Genomic DNA, 16,449 nt, shown 5'->3' on the forward strand with positions numbered 1-16,449 from the left:
CTCGTCTCCTCCCCGAGACCCCTCTGCAAGGGGATCTCCAGTGGCCTACAAATGGGCTTTGGGTCTCCACTCCGCACTCCCCCCCTCATTCGCTATGGTAAGATTTTTTGTTCTGATGATGCCTGATACCTGATCCCTTCGACACCTTGTGATGGCACAGGCCGGTGTGCTTCTTCCATGTGGGCTTTGTTGCTACTGAGCTAGATGGTGACTTGTTTATCTTCAAGCCTTTAAGACCCCAGACACTATATCTTTTGATAGCCGAGCATCATCAGCTTTCTTCACCACATTTGCTTATGCACCTATTTGTCTTCAGCGATCGTATCATGGAGGTGAGCACACAATGATATGATTTTTTTGTTTTTTGATGCTTGATAACTGATCCCTTTGGCAGCTCTTGATCACACAGGCTGGTGTGCTTCTTCCATGTGGGCTTTGTTGCTTCTGAGCTAGATGGCCGCTTGTTTATCTCCAAGCCTTTAAGGCCCCAGACACTATATCTTTTGATAGCCAGGCACCATCAGCTTTCTTCGCCACATTTGCTTATTCACCCGCTTTGTCTTCAGCGGTTGTGTCGGGGAGGCAAGCATCATAGAATGCCAATTTAATAGAAGAAAGTATTCTTGGATTGAGGGAGTACTTGAGTGGAGGCCCAATGTCCTTCTGCTACCTTAATACTAAGCCTATAAATATATGCACATAGATCTATTTCCCCAACCTCATATATAAATATATTTGCGTATGTACAACTCTTTATGGGAGTGGAAAACCCCATCTTTCTCCTGCAGAGCAGCTGGTGGTTTCGAACTGCTGACCTTGCAGTTAGCAGCCCAAAGTGTAACCCCCTACGCCACCAGGTTCCTCACTTGCTCTGTAGGTGCTCAATAATATCACTTTATGTTCTTATGCTCAATAATATCCCTTCTCTTCTCCCCCTTCTCCCCCTCCATTATTTCCCTCCGTTTCTTAGATGACATAGTTTTCTGGAGATAAGCGATCTAGACCTCAGAGAGCCCTCAGAGAGGGTGTAACGATCTTAGACTTTCACATTGTCTTCAGTGCATTATTGTTAGGGGGTTGGGCATTTACAGGGGGTGAATTTGAGGGCTTGTCTGTGGGTTGGGGTCAGATTGTTATAGCTACATTTTCTGTTTGGTGGCTGTAATAGACTGGGCTGACTAGAGAAATAAATTCATTGACACTCATATGTGTGAGAGAACTTTATATCAAGAAGTAATTATGCACCAATAAAACATCCCAGCCCTGTCCAGATTGTGTCTATAAATTTGATATTTCAGCCCGTAAGTCCAATATTAGCCCATGAGTTCCTTTTCAGACTCACGCAGCACATTCAATGATGCTGAATGCTGGAAGATCACAGTCTGCCCAGTGGACCCAATGGCAGTAGATGCCTCTCCAGGGCTCTGGCTGCCATCAGCCTGGCACCATGTGGCTTGTCAACCTGACCGGTGAAGCAGAGTGTGCGTCCCGCCTCCAGGGAAGTAGACAGGCTGTGACCTGATTGACAGGCTAGACTCCACCCCTTCATTCCTTTATCGAGTTGACATGAAACTGTGTGACCACCACAGTGGTGCTCTGTCCCCAGCAGTATAAGCCACTGCTGTAGGTTTCTGCCTGTGCATGCCTCCTTTGGCCCTCACTTCAGCATTCTCCCTCTCAGCCCCCTCCACTCCATGGTGGGCTTCAGTTATACTGATTAACCCGGGTGGCAAGGGCATACCCACTGTGAGATAGCATTGCATGAGGGAATCCCAGGGTCTGAGCCATGTGGTCCCAAGATGGAACATGAATAGTGCAAGGAATACAGAGCCACTAGAGATGGTTAGCCTTCTGTACTGGGAAGTGTACGGCATTGCCCCTAGCCGGCTCTGGACAGTGCCTCCAAGAGGCAGGACCTTCTGTGGAGCTTTTGATAAACTTGGGCTCCAAGGATATGCTACGTTGGTTTGCTCCTGGACTGCAGGCAGACTTCTTCAAAGTTCCCCGCAGCCTGGAGCCTGGAAGGAAGTAGGCGCGGGGGTGGGGGTGGGGTGTAGGAGTGGAGAATGCAGCTGTTGTGTGTGCGCCCTTCTAGAGCACTCTGATCTAGAGTCTGTGGTCAGGTGTCGTCAGGCAGGGCTTCAGCTGCCCTTGGGGTGAGTGGTTGGATTCTGGCTCTAAAGCTGAAGGATTAGGGAAATACTCGATTGAGAGACAAGATACTTGGGCTCACCCAACTGCCTTCAAGGCCGTTCAGGCTCTGCGGAACTACTCTGGGGGGCTTCCGAAACTGTCGATCTTCATGGGATCCCAGTGCTTCCCCTTCCCCTCAAACATGAACCTGATGGCTTCAAACCACGCACCTTTTGGTTAGCAGCCCAGCACTTAACCCAGCACACTACCAGAGCACCTAGTCACGTGGGGGGTGTATAAAAGAGCGAAGACTTCCATCGTCCATCCTTCAATGCTATCTACTTGGTAGCAAGTCCTTGGAAAAGAGGAAGACCCTCAACGAGATAACAACAACAATATACAAGTCTGAAAACCAGGAATTAGTAGTACAGTCATATCATGGATCGAATTCTGCCCGCCCCCACTCCCCACCCCCCAAGCTCTGCAATCATAAATCCTAACCTGTTTGGCTATGGGTGTCCCATTTGGAAGTGAGTTGCCCTGGTTAACTTAAGCAGAGAGGGGTGGTGTGTGGTGCGTCTGCAGTCAATGTCCTTGGAGGTAGAGATTAAAGAAGGGATGTAGAGAGGCAGGGGTGGGAGGAGAGAAATCACAAGACCAGGAACCAGGGAGCAGAAGCTGCGGAGACGACATTCCCCCCACCCCAAGCCAGCACTCTGAATTTGGGCTTCCCATCTCTTAAACTGTGAGAAAATCCACTCCTGTCTGTTCAGGTCACCCACTTGTGGTGACAAACGAGCGGTCCACCAGAAGAAAAAGCCACGTGACTTTCTTCAGGGAATGAGAAGCAGAGATGGACGGCCGTTTGCTCGTTGCAATGTTATGCCAGCTATTGCTTTGGTTTTTAAAAAGCAAAGAGAAGAGTGCTCAGTGTTCTGATACGGGCAGCTAGGGGAGAAGGCGGATTCGAGAGACATCCCTCGGTTATGGCCTCGCTGGCCACCCCTCCCGGTCCATCTGGATGGTTCCGGAGGTCTCCCAGAGGGTATATTCTGTGGCTCGGGGCACACCTCAGTGGCCCTCTCCGGTTTTTTCTGCACAGCATTAGGAAGTAGGATTCCCGCCTTCCCTGCAGGAGACCCAGGTTTGATTCCCAGCCAGTGTATGTCCTTCTTGGCCAGCCCCCACCTGCCTATCCACGAAGGCTGTTGTGTGGCTACTGTGTGTGAACAGGTTTGAGCAGCGCTTGCAGGTGGGAGGTTGCATGTGTTTGGCCGGGTTGTCTAGAGAAACAAAATCAGCGACCCTCATGTATGTATGAGAAAGCTTTATATCAAGGAGGAGTCTTCTATGAAGAAGGCATCCCAGTCCAAATTAAGTAAGTCCCTTGGCCCAATGCCGGCCAGAGCTGATGAGGCAGAAAAGATGGCCTAGGAGGCAGGGCAATCACAGGCCAGTGGGTGCAGACCCGCCTGGATCCAAGGTCAGGGGAAACACGGCAGGGCACCAACAGCTCCTAGAGTCAGCCGGCCCACATGGGATCGCCCTTGGGAGGCCGACAGAGTCCCAGTGAAGAGGAAGGTGAAGGGGCAGGGAGAGAGAAGTTCTCACTGCCTCTCGTAAAAAGCCCACACGCCCAAGAGCAGCACCATCGGTCTGTGACCTGATTGACAGGTTGGACTCTACATAAGGGCAAGTTGGCCTAAAATCCAAAGGCCACAACACACTAGGAATAAAGGCCTGGCAGTCTGCGTCTGAAAGTCAGCTGAGCCCTAGAGATCCCAATGGCCCCATTCCCGATCAGATGTGGGAGTGACTCAGGACCGGTCCTGTGTGTGGTCCCCTTGTGTATGGGGCTGCCAACCACAGGATGTCTCCCGTGTAAATAAACCAGCAGTGCTTAGAGTAACCGACACACGTTAAGTGGGTGAGAATGTTCGGCTTGCGAGGCATGCACGGATAGCTGTAGACATACGTGCCGTGCCACTGCTTAGAGCAGTGGTTCTCAACCTGTGGGTCATGACCCCTTTGGGGGTCCAATGTACCTTTCACAGGTCGCCTGATTTGTAACAGTAGCGAAATGACAGTGATGAAGTAGCAACGAAAGTAATGTTCTGGTTGGGGGGTCACCACCACGTGAGGAGCTGTATAAAAGGGTCACGGCATTAGGAAGGTGGGGAACCACTGGCTTAGAGTCCCTTGGAAGGGACTTTGATCTATTGACCTTTATTTCTTTCAAGCAAATAAAGTTGGATTTGCTGCATTTTATAGACACTGTTGCCGAAACGGCCCAGAGAGTCAGCGGGGTGACTTGGTGAAGATCCCATAAAGAGTTCGTGGCAGCAGAACCTCGAAGCCCGTCTTACAAGCTTTTCCATTCAGCACGGCGTCCTCCTTTCGCTCCGTTGAATAATTCTATTTATGGGATTCCAGCCATTCTACTGTTTAAACAAAAGCCAAACCATGGTTGAAGTTTAGCATTCTCCCGGCTCCCGGCAGGAAAGGGAGGAATTAAAGGATCCTGTGTAGATCTTGCCTCCTGTGGGTTCTTCCTACGGTGGCTTCAAAACCCACTGCCGGGGATTCGACTCCAAAACTCATAGCACCCCTATCGGTGAGAGTGTCCCGACCGTGCCTGTCTTTGGGGGGCATGTAGCCTTAGCTCTCTCCTGTGGAGCGTGTGGTTTGTGGGTTTGAACCACCAACTTTGGGGTTAGCAGTTCCACACTTAGCCAATAGCCAGTAGTTCTCAACCTTCTTAATGTTTGTTTTTCTTAAGCCTATGACGCCCCTGGTTTTCTCCCATCAGGATTAAGCAGGTGTTGTGGTGGTGGGCCTTTGTCTTGATTCCTGCCCATTCTCACGGCCACCCCCGGCTGTTCTGACACACAGCGACCCCGTAGGGGAGTAAAACTGCCCCCTCTCCCCCCCGCCCCCCAGGGGGTGTGCTAGGCTTGAATGGGACAGGAACAAGGCCGCCAGGACTTCTCTCCCAAGGTCCGCAGCTGCTTGGGAGCCACGCCACTAGGGCTCCTGAAGTTTAAACGGTGCCCAGAGAGTTTGGGGTTGGACGGAGACAGCTCTGTGCCAGTGGAGCCCCTCAAGAGAGTTAGCCCCCAGATCCTAAGGCAAACCCGCGCGGAAGGCAGACAGACGGCCTCCTCTGCTGTGTCTCCAGGGAGGGGGACTCCGTGTGCCATGCTTTGTCAAACTGGGAAGGCCATCCTTCCCTGATGTCATCGCGTGTGGGGCTTCGTTCTCCCTTGGGGCCCAGGTGTCAGAGGCTGGGATTGGACTTCGGTTTGGGTGGGTCAGCATGGGGCCTGGCGTCCTTAGGTGGGCACCCGGACTCCTTACAGACAGCATGCCACAGCTTCCATGGCCGTGCAGGCTTCCCGCCACGTTTTGCCCCCCACCCCCACCCCCCCACACTGGAAAGCGTGGTCTCTCCTCATGCCCTGGGCTTGACCCTTTGACATCCTGTTTATTGCCAGCTGCATTTTATGGCTCTCTGGCTTTTCGGAGCAGTTGTCCCTAATGACATCCCGGATCTGCTCATCCGCCACCCCAGGTGTTTTTTAAGAGCCAGTCTTTAAAACCAACATACTAAGGAGCAATTTGGTTTGTCCGGATGGCTTTTGTGAATGCTTGCAAATTGTGCTTTATTTTCGTCTCCTGTGAAATCGGTTCAGTGCATTCTGTGATCCTCAACTTCCTTGGTGGAAGGGGAAGAGCAACGGGAGAGCTCAGATCTTTTTTCCTTTCTGGGAAGTTTCTCCGGTGTGTGCCACCTCCCCCCTCCCGACATTAAGGCTGTGGGCAGCATTGCCTACTTTGTAAGGAGTGGGGTTAGTTAACTGGTGAGTTGGCGGAATGAAGGGCGACTCCCTTGGGAGAGGTCTGGGTCCTGAACTTGGTTCTGCTGTTATTTAGCTTTGGCCTTTGACCCATTGGACTTGAAATCTTCTCAGGGTGCACACGCTCCCTTTGAAGTCGCTGGTCGTGGGCCCCGGGGGAGGGGGAGGAAGGAAACTGCCCTTTCATGGTGTAGTGTGAACTTTCCTCTGCCCCCCAAAACTGTCGCTGCATTTCCACACTGTACTCAGTCCCCACAGCCCCCCCTGTGTGGTGCAGGCTGAGATGGACACAGTGAAGATTCAAGTCCCTGGGTCCCAGAGAGACACAGTAGCTTCTGGTAGGTTCCACACCCTACTCCCCAAGAATGCAAACCCAAGCCTGTTTGCTACCTTTCAGAGAAGGCTGGCCAAAAAGAAAAAGCAAACATTGGTTCGGCCGATCTCAGTAGGCGTCACGTAGGAAACATCAGAGGCTTCTCATGGCAGAAGAGGAGTCTTTGCACAAGTGCGCTGGAGTTGAAGCCTCAACCATCTCTTGAGAGAGGCTCTCTGGCCCCCCTGACACTAGAGCCCCCATCCTTTTTCCCCCACCAACTTTTGAAGCCCCTTCATACATTCTCCCTTGAGCTGGGAGGAGTCATTGAAAGACAATCTGCTGACTTCCCAGAAGTCATTAACACGGGGTGGCTGAGCCTCAGACAGCCCTGGGCTCTGATTGTCCAATTTTTGTATAAAGCAAGTCCTTCCCCGTGGCATCTGCCAGGACTGACTGGCCAGTGGTCAAGCCTGGCCTCTCTGATAAACCAGAGACCCCAGAGGGGAAGGGGAGCTGAAAACCCACCCAGACAGGAGCAAGTGCCCCCCCCCCCAAAGGACAACAGGAGGGTGTGTAGGTTGCACACATTGGAGCAACGGGGATGTTGGGAAACTTGGCTGTGTCTGGGTGTGTACGGGTGGCTGTGTCTGGGTGTGTACGGGTCTCAGTGGGCTGTGTGATAGGAGAACAGCTTGACCTCATTTCTCTGAGCTGCCCTGGGTCCATTGCTTTTATTTTGTACTCGCATCGGACAGTGTGGGTCAGGAGCAAGACCCAATGCCCCAGAGAGCCTCCCCACCTGGCTCACCCTGAGCGGCTGGCCTTGGCAGCAGGGGTTCTGGCATGGTCCGGCCAGGAAGGTGAGCTGTGTGCATGCCTCCCTGGGTCTTCTGGACCTGCAGCTGCGAGGTGTCGGAAGCCCTGTCGGCCTGCCATCCTCTGACAAGTGTCTAAGGACTTTGCACTTGACTCTGTGTGGTGGGAGTCCGAGCAGAAGGCTGGGTGCATCCAAAGGTGACGTTTCTGACCGGCTCATGCTCACTCAGGGAAACAGGTGTGCCTGATTCTCAGAACGGCTGTCCACGCACAGTTCACCTGGACACAGGTCACATAAAGGAGGGCGGGTTAGGGAGTGGATAACTAAGTCAGAGGTAGCTTGAGTGTGGTATCTGGGTTTCTAAGAACTCAGCACTGGCTTGGTGTCACAAAGGTCAAGCCCAGAGTGACGCCTGAGCTAATAGATGAGTGCACTGTGGGTGTTGAGAAAGAACTGGATTCTTCCATCACTGAAGGGCCCTTAGCAGTCACCATGAAGGCACTCATGGAGAACTTTCTAAACCTTTGTGCTGTGAGTCATCAGCCCAGATCTCCTGGGTCTATATCAAGAAGAGTCTTGCTCCTTCTACTGGGAAAAGCGCTGTCCTCACAACAAAACTCCTCCCTCCCCATGGAGGATGTGAACTCCCAGTGTTTGGAAGTAGACACGGCCCAGCTATACCGCTGACCAGGTGCTGGGAGGCTGGTGCTCTGTCTAGCCGAGTCTCAGCTTCCTGGGTGTGACCAAGCCAAAAACACTGCCCCAAGTCCATACAGGCTTATAGCCGTCCGACAGGCTGGCTCAACTGTCCCACAGGGTTCCTAAGGCCATAATCGCTACAGAAAGGTATTGCTACAGTTTTCTCTGCTGAGCAGCTGGTGGCTTTGAACTGCCGACCTTCTTGTTAAACCACTGCTCACCAGGGCTCCTTGTCCGCGTGTGATGCTGGACTCGAAGCTCACTGCCATCCAGGCAATGATGACTCACAGCGACCCCCTGTAGGTTTCAGAGACTGACTGTCAACGGGAGTAGAAAGCCCAGTCTGTCTCCCTTGGGAGCCGCTCGTGGTTTCAAACTGCCGACCATGCGAATCGCTGTTCCAATGTGTAACCGCGACACCACCTTCCACATGTGACAGGAGATGGTATTCACCTGTGGTAGTGTGGGGAGGAAGTGTGGCCTTACCCGGTGTGAGATTGATACCTGTTCCGTCTGATCACCGGCCGCCATCCGTGTTCAGAGAACATGCAGCCTCTGCGAAATCTAAATGGGGGTGTGCATGAGCGGGGTCCGCAGCCAGGAGTTTAAAAGATAGTAACCAAACTTGTATCAGTTTGGTTTCTTTTCAGCTACTGGGATTTGAGGGGACCCAGTAAAGAGCCCTCTTTGCTATCTAACATCTGAATCGATGGTGGGGGAGAAAACAAAGAACTCAGATAGGAGATAGTCTGTCACCGACAAGGCCACTCCTGACTCTCCCCTCAAGTGGGTGACCCTGCACTGCACCCCCGGATTAGATGAGACCCACAGCCTCCCCACAGTGTGGTCCCACGAATGGCCACCCCACGTGCTCTCTGCCAGAGGGTGTCCCCCAAAGGAGAGCCGTGGCCTGCTCTGCCTGCCCATTTCCACTGCACTGCTCATGGTGGGGACACAGAGGCCTGGCTGCCACCCTACCACCAAGGACCTGAGAATGAGCTGAAAGGACATCCAAGTGACATTCTGGCTCCCGTTCCAATGGGGGGGGAGTGGTTATCCTAGATGGGTCTGGATTGTATCTCCACAGCCCAGTGTGTCTGAGGGTCCCTCCTCGCTCCCCTCTGCTTCACATCAGCCAGCCTCCGGGACACAGGGCCCTGGCTTCAGAGCCCAAGTGAGTGGGGATGTAGTGGTACAGGCCAGACTGGGAGAAGAGCGAGCCCGTGCAAAGGCGGCCACCGTAGTCCTCGAGCCACATGCGCAGAGGTTGGGAGCGCCTGTCTACATGTGGTTGTGTGTGTTGCCACCAGAAGTGTATAAAATATAAAAAGAAAAGAAACCAACCGATCTTAATGGTGGATATATAATACACACCCCCCGCAGGAGAACAAATAAATGTGGGTGAAGGGAGGCAGCAGAAGATGTACGTTATGAAAATGACAATAATAATATACAGTTGATCAAGGGTTCAAGAGGGGGGGGGTGGTGGTAAAGGAGCTGATCACTAAGGACTCGAGTAGAAAGAACTTGTTTTGAAAATGATGATGGGAGCAGATGTACAAGTATGCTTGAGACAATGGATGTATGGAATGTTATAAGAACCCCAATAAAACGATTTAAAAAAAAAAAAAGAAATCAGCTGACGTGCGCCAGGAGACTGGAAGCAGCCCCTATGTCGTCACACGGACGAAATGGATTCTGGGGAGCAGGGGGAGGCAGTGCCCCCCGAGAGTTGCTGCCCCACACAAAGCCTGCTGCCTCTGCAGCCTGTCACCCACCAAGTCTTGAAAACTGTGTGATGGAAATGGGGGGGGGGTGTCCCTTTCCTTGACCTTTTTTTTTTTTCCCTGAGTCTGTAGTATCTTCATAAATGGAAAGGGAGAGGGGAGAATTAAGGGGGATTTTTCTAAATGTTCCTGTTTTTTTAACCCTGCCTCACCCACAAGGATTGAAAGCGGCTAACAAACGTGTGTTCAATGCATAAACGAGCCAGGGAGACCAAGGGAGAGAAGCCAATGGTCTCTACTTGCCAGACAGAGGGCTCCTGGGTAGTCACCTGAGTGGGTGCAAGGCTGCTCGCCCAATGGGGGAGTTCAAGTCTACCCAGAAGCACCTCAGAAGAAAGGCCTGGCAATGAGGAAAACCCCGTGGAACATAGTGACAATGTGGTTACACACAGGGGCCCCAAGAGTTGGAACCCTTTTGATGGCCACTGGTTCATTGATACCAGGGGCTTTCAGCAAGTCCTGGAGAAAAGAGATCCGTAGATGGAGCCAACACCCGGACCAGCAGATAGATGCTAAGGGACATAGCAGGGAGGCTGGCCGGAAAGGGGGAGCTCCCACAACGAGTACCAGGAAGAAGAAATGTCCCAGAGTTGGTTGGAGCCACAGTTGCACAAGTCCTGTAAGGGTGACTGAACTCTCAGATGCAGGAGATGTGAACTGTATGTCCGTGAAATTGTTTTTTAAAAAGATCGGCGTTTCTCCATGAACTTTTTGAAGCCCGTTTGTCCTTGAGTTGGATGTCAGGAAAACCCTCTAGGTCAAGAAAAACCTTACCTTTTATTTTTCCCACCTGTTTCGGGGAGGAGAAAGATCCACCCCGCTAAGGAAGTGGGAGGTGGCGTGGGGGTTCTGGGAACCCGGGTTTTATAGACACTTGCCTGTGGCCCTGGCAAAGGGGTAGTGTGAGTGACTTCACTAGTGGGGCCGGAGGAAGCACTGGTGGTGGGTGACCTCCCTGCAGAATCAATCCCTGATATTGATACATGGGGCTCAACGCAGGGTGGGGTTTGAACAGAGACAATCTCTGGGCACTAGCTTTGCAGGAAAAGACGTTGTTGGCATCTTTGGGGGATGGAATACACGGTGAAGATCCAGATGTCTGGGGCCGTTCCCCAAGCCTGGTTGCTGCTCCCCACTTGGAGAAAACAAACCTGACTTCCAAGGTCTGCTGACTGCCTTTCTCTACACCTCACGTTCGAACAAGAAACTCAGGCTTTGGGGAAGTCCAGCAAGACAGCACAACAGGGAAGGAACCGTGTTTGAAGAGAGCATGTTAACGGTGTGATTGTGTGTGTGTGTGTGTGTTTCATTTTAATTAATGGTTGGTGTCCTCTCTCCAAACAGACAGCTACAGATAGTTCTTCTAACTCCTCTCAGAAGAGGGAACAACCTACTCGGACAATCTCTTCTCCTACATCCTTTGAGCACCGGAGAATTTACACCTTGGGCCACGTCCATGACTCGTTCCCCACCGACCCCTATCACCTCGAACAGGTGAGCCGCCCCTTCCTCCCTTTGAAGTCACCGCAGTGAACGGCTCCAGCCCTGGAGCAGCCTCCTTCCACCCTCCTTTATCCCTCACTCCGTTTTCAGGGGGCAGGGCCGCGCCCCATTATACCTCACTGAGCTCTTTCTAGACCGCGTCTCTGTTCATGCCCACAAAGGACTCCTTGAAGCAGATACTCAGCATTCCCAGCTGGTAGATCAGGAGGCTGAAGCTGAGAAGGGAGGGTGGGATAAGAGTCATGTCCAGGTTGGTTTTTCCATCTTTCAGCCTCTTCAAAAGCACAAAGCTCCCCATCAGACAAAAGAAAGCCTCCCACTGGGCTTGAGGCCCCACCCCCTGGCATCAGGGCTGCAGGCCCCGTCTTGCTCAGGACATGTAGCTGGAGTCTGGAATTCAGGGATGCAGTACATTTTTACTGAGCGGCTGCTCGATGGAGCAGGTCCCCAAACTGAGAGACTGGACCCAGTACCTGATTGGGAGGGATGTGCCCACTGGGCGGCTTTGAGATCAGACCAGAGCAGCTCAGGGCAGGGAGCTGTGGGTTTAGGGTTTGAGGGGCTTTGTTTTTGTTTTTTCTTGATTGTCGTCATTGTTTTTAACATGCTGCCATTGAGTTGATGCCAACTCACAGCAACCTTACAGGACAGGGTAAAACTACCCCTGTGAGTTTTCAAGAATTACTCTTAACAGGAGTTGAAAGTCTCATCTTTCTCCCTGGGAGCAACTGGAGGTTTCAAATGCTGACCTTGCAGTGAGGAGTCCAACGTGGAACCACGCCGCCACTGGGGGTGCCTCATTTTTAACATAAATTAGATTTATTTGGCTCTTTAAAAAATAAACACACACACCCCCATATTGCTTGCTTCCTGGTGCTGTGGCATTAAAATGTTCCTTGTTAAAACCACATCATGGTAGCACTGGATGGAAAGTCACCCCTTGAGTCTTTTGCTTTGTAAAGTAAACTATTAACAAGGCCTGTTGTCTACTCCCATGATTTGCTTTGAAAGCCTACTGGATTTTTGTTTCTTCCCCAGAGCCTCCGGAAAGTCCTGAGGTCAAAAGTCTGAGTGGGAAGTAGGGCAAATCGAATCAGATGTGGCCCTTGCCCTGGAGGAGTTGGCGGGCCGGCAGGAAGTAGTGGGCACCCCATCACAGCCGTTACAGGGCAGCTTCGATAACAACACCTTAGTGTGTCTGCGTGGCAACCTCCTGCCGGGCTCCATGCTGACGCTCAACCTGTGTGGTTTTTAGTTGCTGCCAAAATCCTGACTCGTGAAAACCCCACGTATGCAAAATAGAACTGTTTCCTAGGGTTTTTAAAGCTTCAATTCCCGGTTGCACTATGAGCTAAGCATTGACCTGCTTATCGAAAGGCCAGCAGTTCGAGCCCATCAGGCAACCCACAGATGAATGGTGATGCACGTAGTCTGCCTCCATATGGATTCCCAGCCTTGGGAACCCACCAGGCAGTTCTACTCCGCCCATAGGGTCGCTATGAGTCAGAAGTTACTAGACCACATGGTGGAAACTTTCAGAAGCTGATCGCCAGGCCTGTTTCTCAAGGCATCTAGGTAGATTTGAACCGTCAACCTTTTAGCTAGTGTTATTCCAGGTAGACTAGAGGAAAAAATCCAGACAATCAAATGTATATAAGAGCTATATATACAAGAGCAGTTGAATATTGAACAAACATCCCAGCCCAGTCCAGATCAAGTCCCTAAGTCTGATATTAGCCCATATGTCCAATACCAATCTCTAAAGTCTGCTTCGGGCCCGCAAACCACATGCAGTGAGCCAAATGCAGGAAGATCACAGGCCAGTGGGTGGGCAGTCTTGTGGATCCAGTTGCGTTGTAAGCATTCCAGCGCTGGCAGGGGTCTCCCTGTTGTTCCTCCAGCTCCCATGGTTCTGGCTACATCAGAGTAGCTTCATGTGGCGTCTCATCAGAAATGTCTCCAAGGGAGTGAGCAGGGAGAGGGAGTGTGTCTCCCTCCTCCAAGGAGGAAATACAGGAATTCCAGAATCCTCAGGGGAAGGCCATGCCCACACAGAGGCCTCATTGGCTGTACAAAGATTGACAGGCTAGACTCTACCCCTTCACTTGTAATCCTCTCAAATTGACAACAGATTATATACAGTATATACTCGTGTATAAGGCCAGTTTTTCAGTACATTTTTAATGCAGTTTTTGTGATAAAATTAGGTGCCTCGGCTGATATTCAGGTCGGCTTATACGTGGTAGCTACCATACTAGCTATTGAAATTGAATAGTTCAAAACCCCCAGCTGCCTAGGGGGAGAAAGGTGAGGCTTTCTGCTCCTGTGAAAATTTACAGGCTTAGAAACAGAGGCAGTTTTTCTCTGCCCAGGGTCTCAATGAGTCAGTGAGCTTTTGTTTTGTTTTTGTTGTTGTTTGGTTGTTTGATTTCCCTGGTTGAACGGTTTATGTCACCAAAGGACTCAGCTCTTGACCTAGATGTCTTGGTGTTCTCATCACAGCCCTATGCGAATTTGTAGACAGAGAACTGAGTCTCAGCAGCTTGGTACTAAGTTGTGTTTCAGGATTTGACTCCAGTTGAGTTCTCTCCAGAGCCGTTCTCCTGACCCCTCAAAGAACCTGCCTGTCCAAAGGGTGTCCAGGGTGGATGATCAAGTTTCCTGCCCTGTTGCAAGGCAGACTACCACATGTTCGTGCAATAAACTTATTCTGCATCTGCTGTCCCAGACAACATTGTCGTAAACTGTGGCACAAGTAACAGCCATGAAACCTCTCTCTCCTGGGTGGGGGGACGGGAACGGGACGCAGTGTGGATTTGAGGGCTGCGGGGTGTGCCTGTGGGTCTGGCCTGCCTGGACTCCCATTCGAGCTTAGCCACCCACTGTCTGTGAGAGACTGAGGCAGGATTCAAACTGCTCTCTCAGCACGTTCTCATCTGTGCACTCTGGCTTCCCAAACAGATTCCCAAGGAACTTGGGGGGGCTTAATGTTTCTTAGGGGGACCCCTGTTGCGTTCCTGAGCATGAGAAAGGCAGCATGTACAGCCCCAGTGGACACTGAGTGGACACGTAGGTAATGAAACCCCACTTAGCTGATGGTCGGCAGCCTAGACACATGCTGCTACCCTGTGTTCATTTAAGAAAAAGGACAAGCCAATGTTAGAAAACAGACCCTAAAACCCCCAACCAAGCCCACTGCCATCGAGTTGATTCTGGCACATAGCGACCGTATCCAGGGTTTCTTTGTTTCCAGGACTGTAAACATTTACGGGAGCAGGCAGTGTTGTCTGTTACCCACGGGGGCGGCTGGTGGGCTTGAACCACTGACCTTGTGGTTCGCAGCCCAACACCTAACCCACAGCGCCACGGGAGGAATGTTGGTCTGGACCTGTTGACTCAATTTCCTGACGCTGCCCCACAATAGAGACTCGGGATTAGGAATCAGTGACCATTTGAAAATAGCTCTGCCCTCTGGATGGCTCAGTCTTCCCAAGACACCCTGGGGTAGGCAGTTCCACCTCCTAGCGACCCTATAGGACAGAGTAGAACTACCACTTTGAGTTTCTGAGATTGGTCACTCTTTATAAGAGTAAAAAAATAAATACATTTAAAAGCGTTGTCTTTCTCCCACCGGGTTTTCAACTGCCGGCTGGTGGTTGGGGAACCCAATCAATGCAGCCCCTACTACCCCAGCAGGGCTCCTTAGTAATTTCTGGTAACTCTTAGTAATTTCCTAGAAAATGCTTTGGTTGGGGCAGGCCGAGGGAGCATCCTTGGAGAACGGGGGCTGCGCTGGGGGGGCGGACTTGGCCCCTGCCCTCAAACCCTGTCTCCCTTTTACTTGGGACAGCCGCCGCAAAGGCCCTACCGCCAGGTGAGCTTCCCGGACGACGACGAGGAGATCGTGCGCATCAACCCCCGGGAGAAGATCTGGATGACGGGATACGAGGATTACCGGCACGCCCCGGTCCGGGGCAAGTACCTGGACCCCGCCGAGGACGCGGACTCGTACGTGCGCTTCGCCAAGGGCGAGGTGCCCAAGCACGACTACAACTACCCCTACGTGGACTCCTCGGACTACGGCCTCGGTGAGGACCCCAAGCGCCACGGGGGCAGCGTGATCAAGACCCAGCCCTCGCGGGGCAAGTCCCGGCGGCGGAAGGAGGACGGGGAGCGCTCCCGCTGCGTGTACTGCAGGGACATGTTCAACCACGAGGAGAACCGGCGGGGCCACTGCCAGGATGCGCCCGACTCCGTGAGAACTTGCATCCGCAGGGTGAGCTGCATGTGGTGCGCGGACAGCATGCTCTATCACTGTATGTCGGACCCCGAGGGAGACTACACAGACCCTTGCTCGTGCGATACCAGCGACGAGAAGTTTTGCCTCCGGTGGATGGCTCTTCTTGCCTTGTCTTTCTTGGCCCCCTGTATGTGCTGTTACCTGCCCCTCCGGGCCTGCTACCACTGTGGCGTGGTGTGCCGGTGCTGCGGCGGGAAGCACAAGGCGGCCGTATGACTCAGTTTCCCTCCTGCCCCCCGCCACCGTCCACAGCCACGAGAGATTTACTCGTCTCTAGCACCGCCTCCCCTGCTCCCTTCGGCCCGAAGGAGCAGAGCGAGCAAGAAGCCGCCCAGCTCCCCGGTTCCTTAACGACACCATTCCAGCCCGGGGAGCCTGCCCGGCGGACTCTGCCGTCGACCCCGCACCCCGAGCCATGCACACTCTGCGGCGGCCGCCCCCGCACCCGCCCCCACGCACGCACAGTGTTCAACGGAAAGGAACCTTCGGTAGAGACGCTCCTGTATTCTTAACGACCTGTAATCAAGCTAAATGTCTTATCCATGTGTTCATTTCCTGTCGTTGCCCCGCCACCTCTTCCAGTCCAGAGGAGTCTGTAGTCCAAACTGCCGGGGTGGGGGTGGGGCTGGGGGTGGGGTGGTGGGTTTCCTAGTTGAGTCAAAGAGCATTGCAAGACTCCCCTCGCCCTCTCTCAGTTCAGCGTCGGTGTTGTTCCTGCGGAAAGGTGATGTCGGAATGACTGTCCCCTGCCAGAAGTATTTTCCCTTTGTGATCAGTTCTCGTGCGCAGGAGGGTTGGCTCATTTGCAAACTGGTACCACGAAACCATATCGCACAGCCGAGTTTTCCCACGGAAGCTGCAGTTTCTGCCTTTCGACCACCATCCTCTGCCCACCCCACCCCCCCAAAACCCGAAATCTTAAAAAAAAACAATCTCAAAAAACTGTTGAGACGATTCAAAACATTTAACCCATCAAATGACTGAGAATTGAGCCTTAACTTTAACTCTCGAGGATCACGAAAATTTCATCAACTGCC

The 16,449-nt window shown here is 52.3% G+C and overlaps 1 protein-coding gene across 2 annotated transcripts in view; it reads left to right on the forward strand.

Annotated features, from left to right (window-relative positions):
* Window positions 1-16,019, forward strand: part of SPRED2 (sprouty related EVH1 domain containing 2) — a 122,893-nt gene extending 106,874 nt beyond the window's left edge. For both annotated transcript variants that reach the window (XM_004710255.2, XM_045294143.1), the window contains exons 5-6: window positions 10,954-11,103; window positions 14,963-16,019. In XM_004710255.2, the coding sequence (XP_004710312.1) occupies window positions 10,954-11,103; window positions 14,963-15,628 (816 nt within the window). In that variant the 3' untranslated portion in view covers window positions 15,629-16,019. The remainder of the gene's footprint in view (window positions 1-10,953; window positions 11,104-14,962) is intronic.
* The last annotated feature ends 430 nt before the right edge of the window (window positions 16,020-16,449 follow it).

The sequence above is a fragment of the Echinops telfairi genome, unplaced genomic scaffold, assembly GCF_000313985.2.
Source record: "Echinops telfairi isolate 266 unplaced genomic scaffold, ASM31398v2 ScPeMD7_2573;HRSCAF=3158, whole genome shotgun sequence".
Classification (NCBI taxonomy): domain Eukaryota; kingdom Metazoa; phylum Chordata; class Mammalia; order Afrosoricida; family Tenrecidae; genus Echinops; species Echinops telfairi.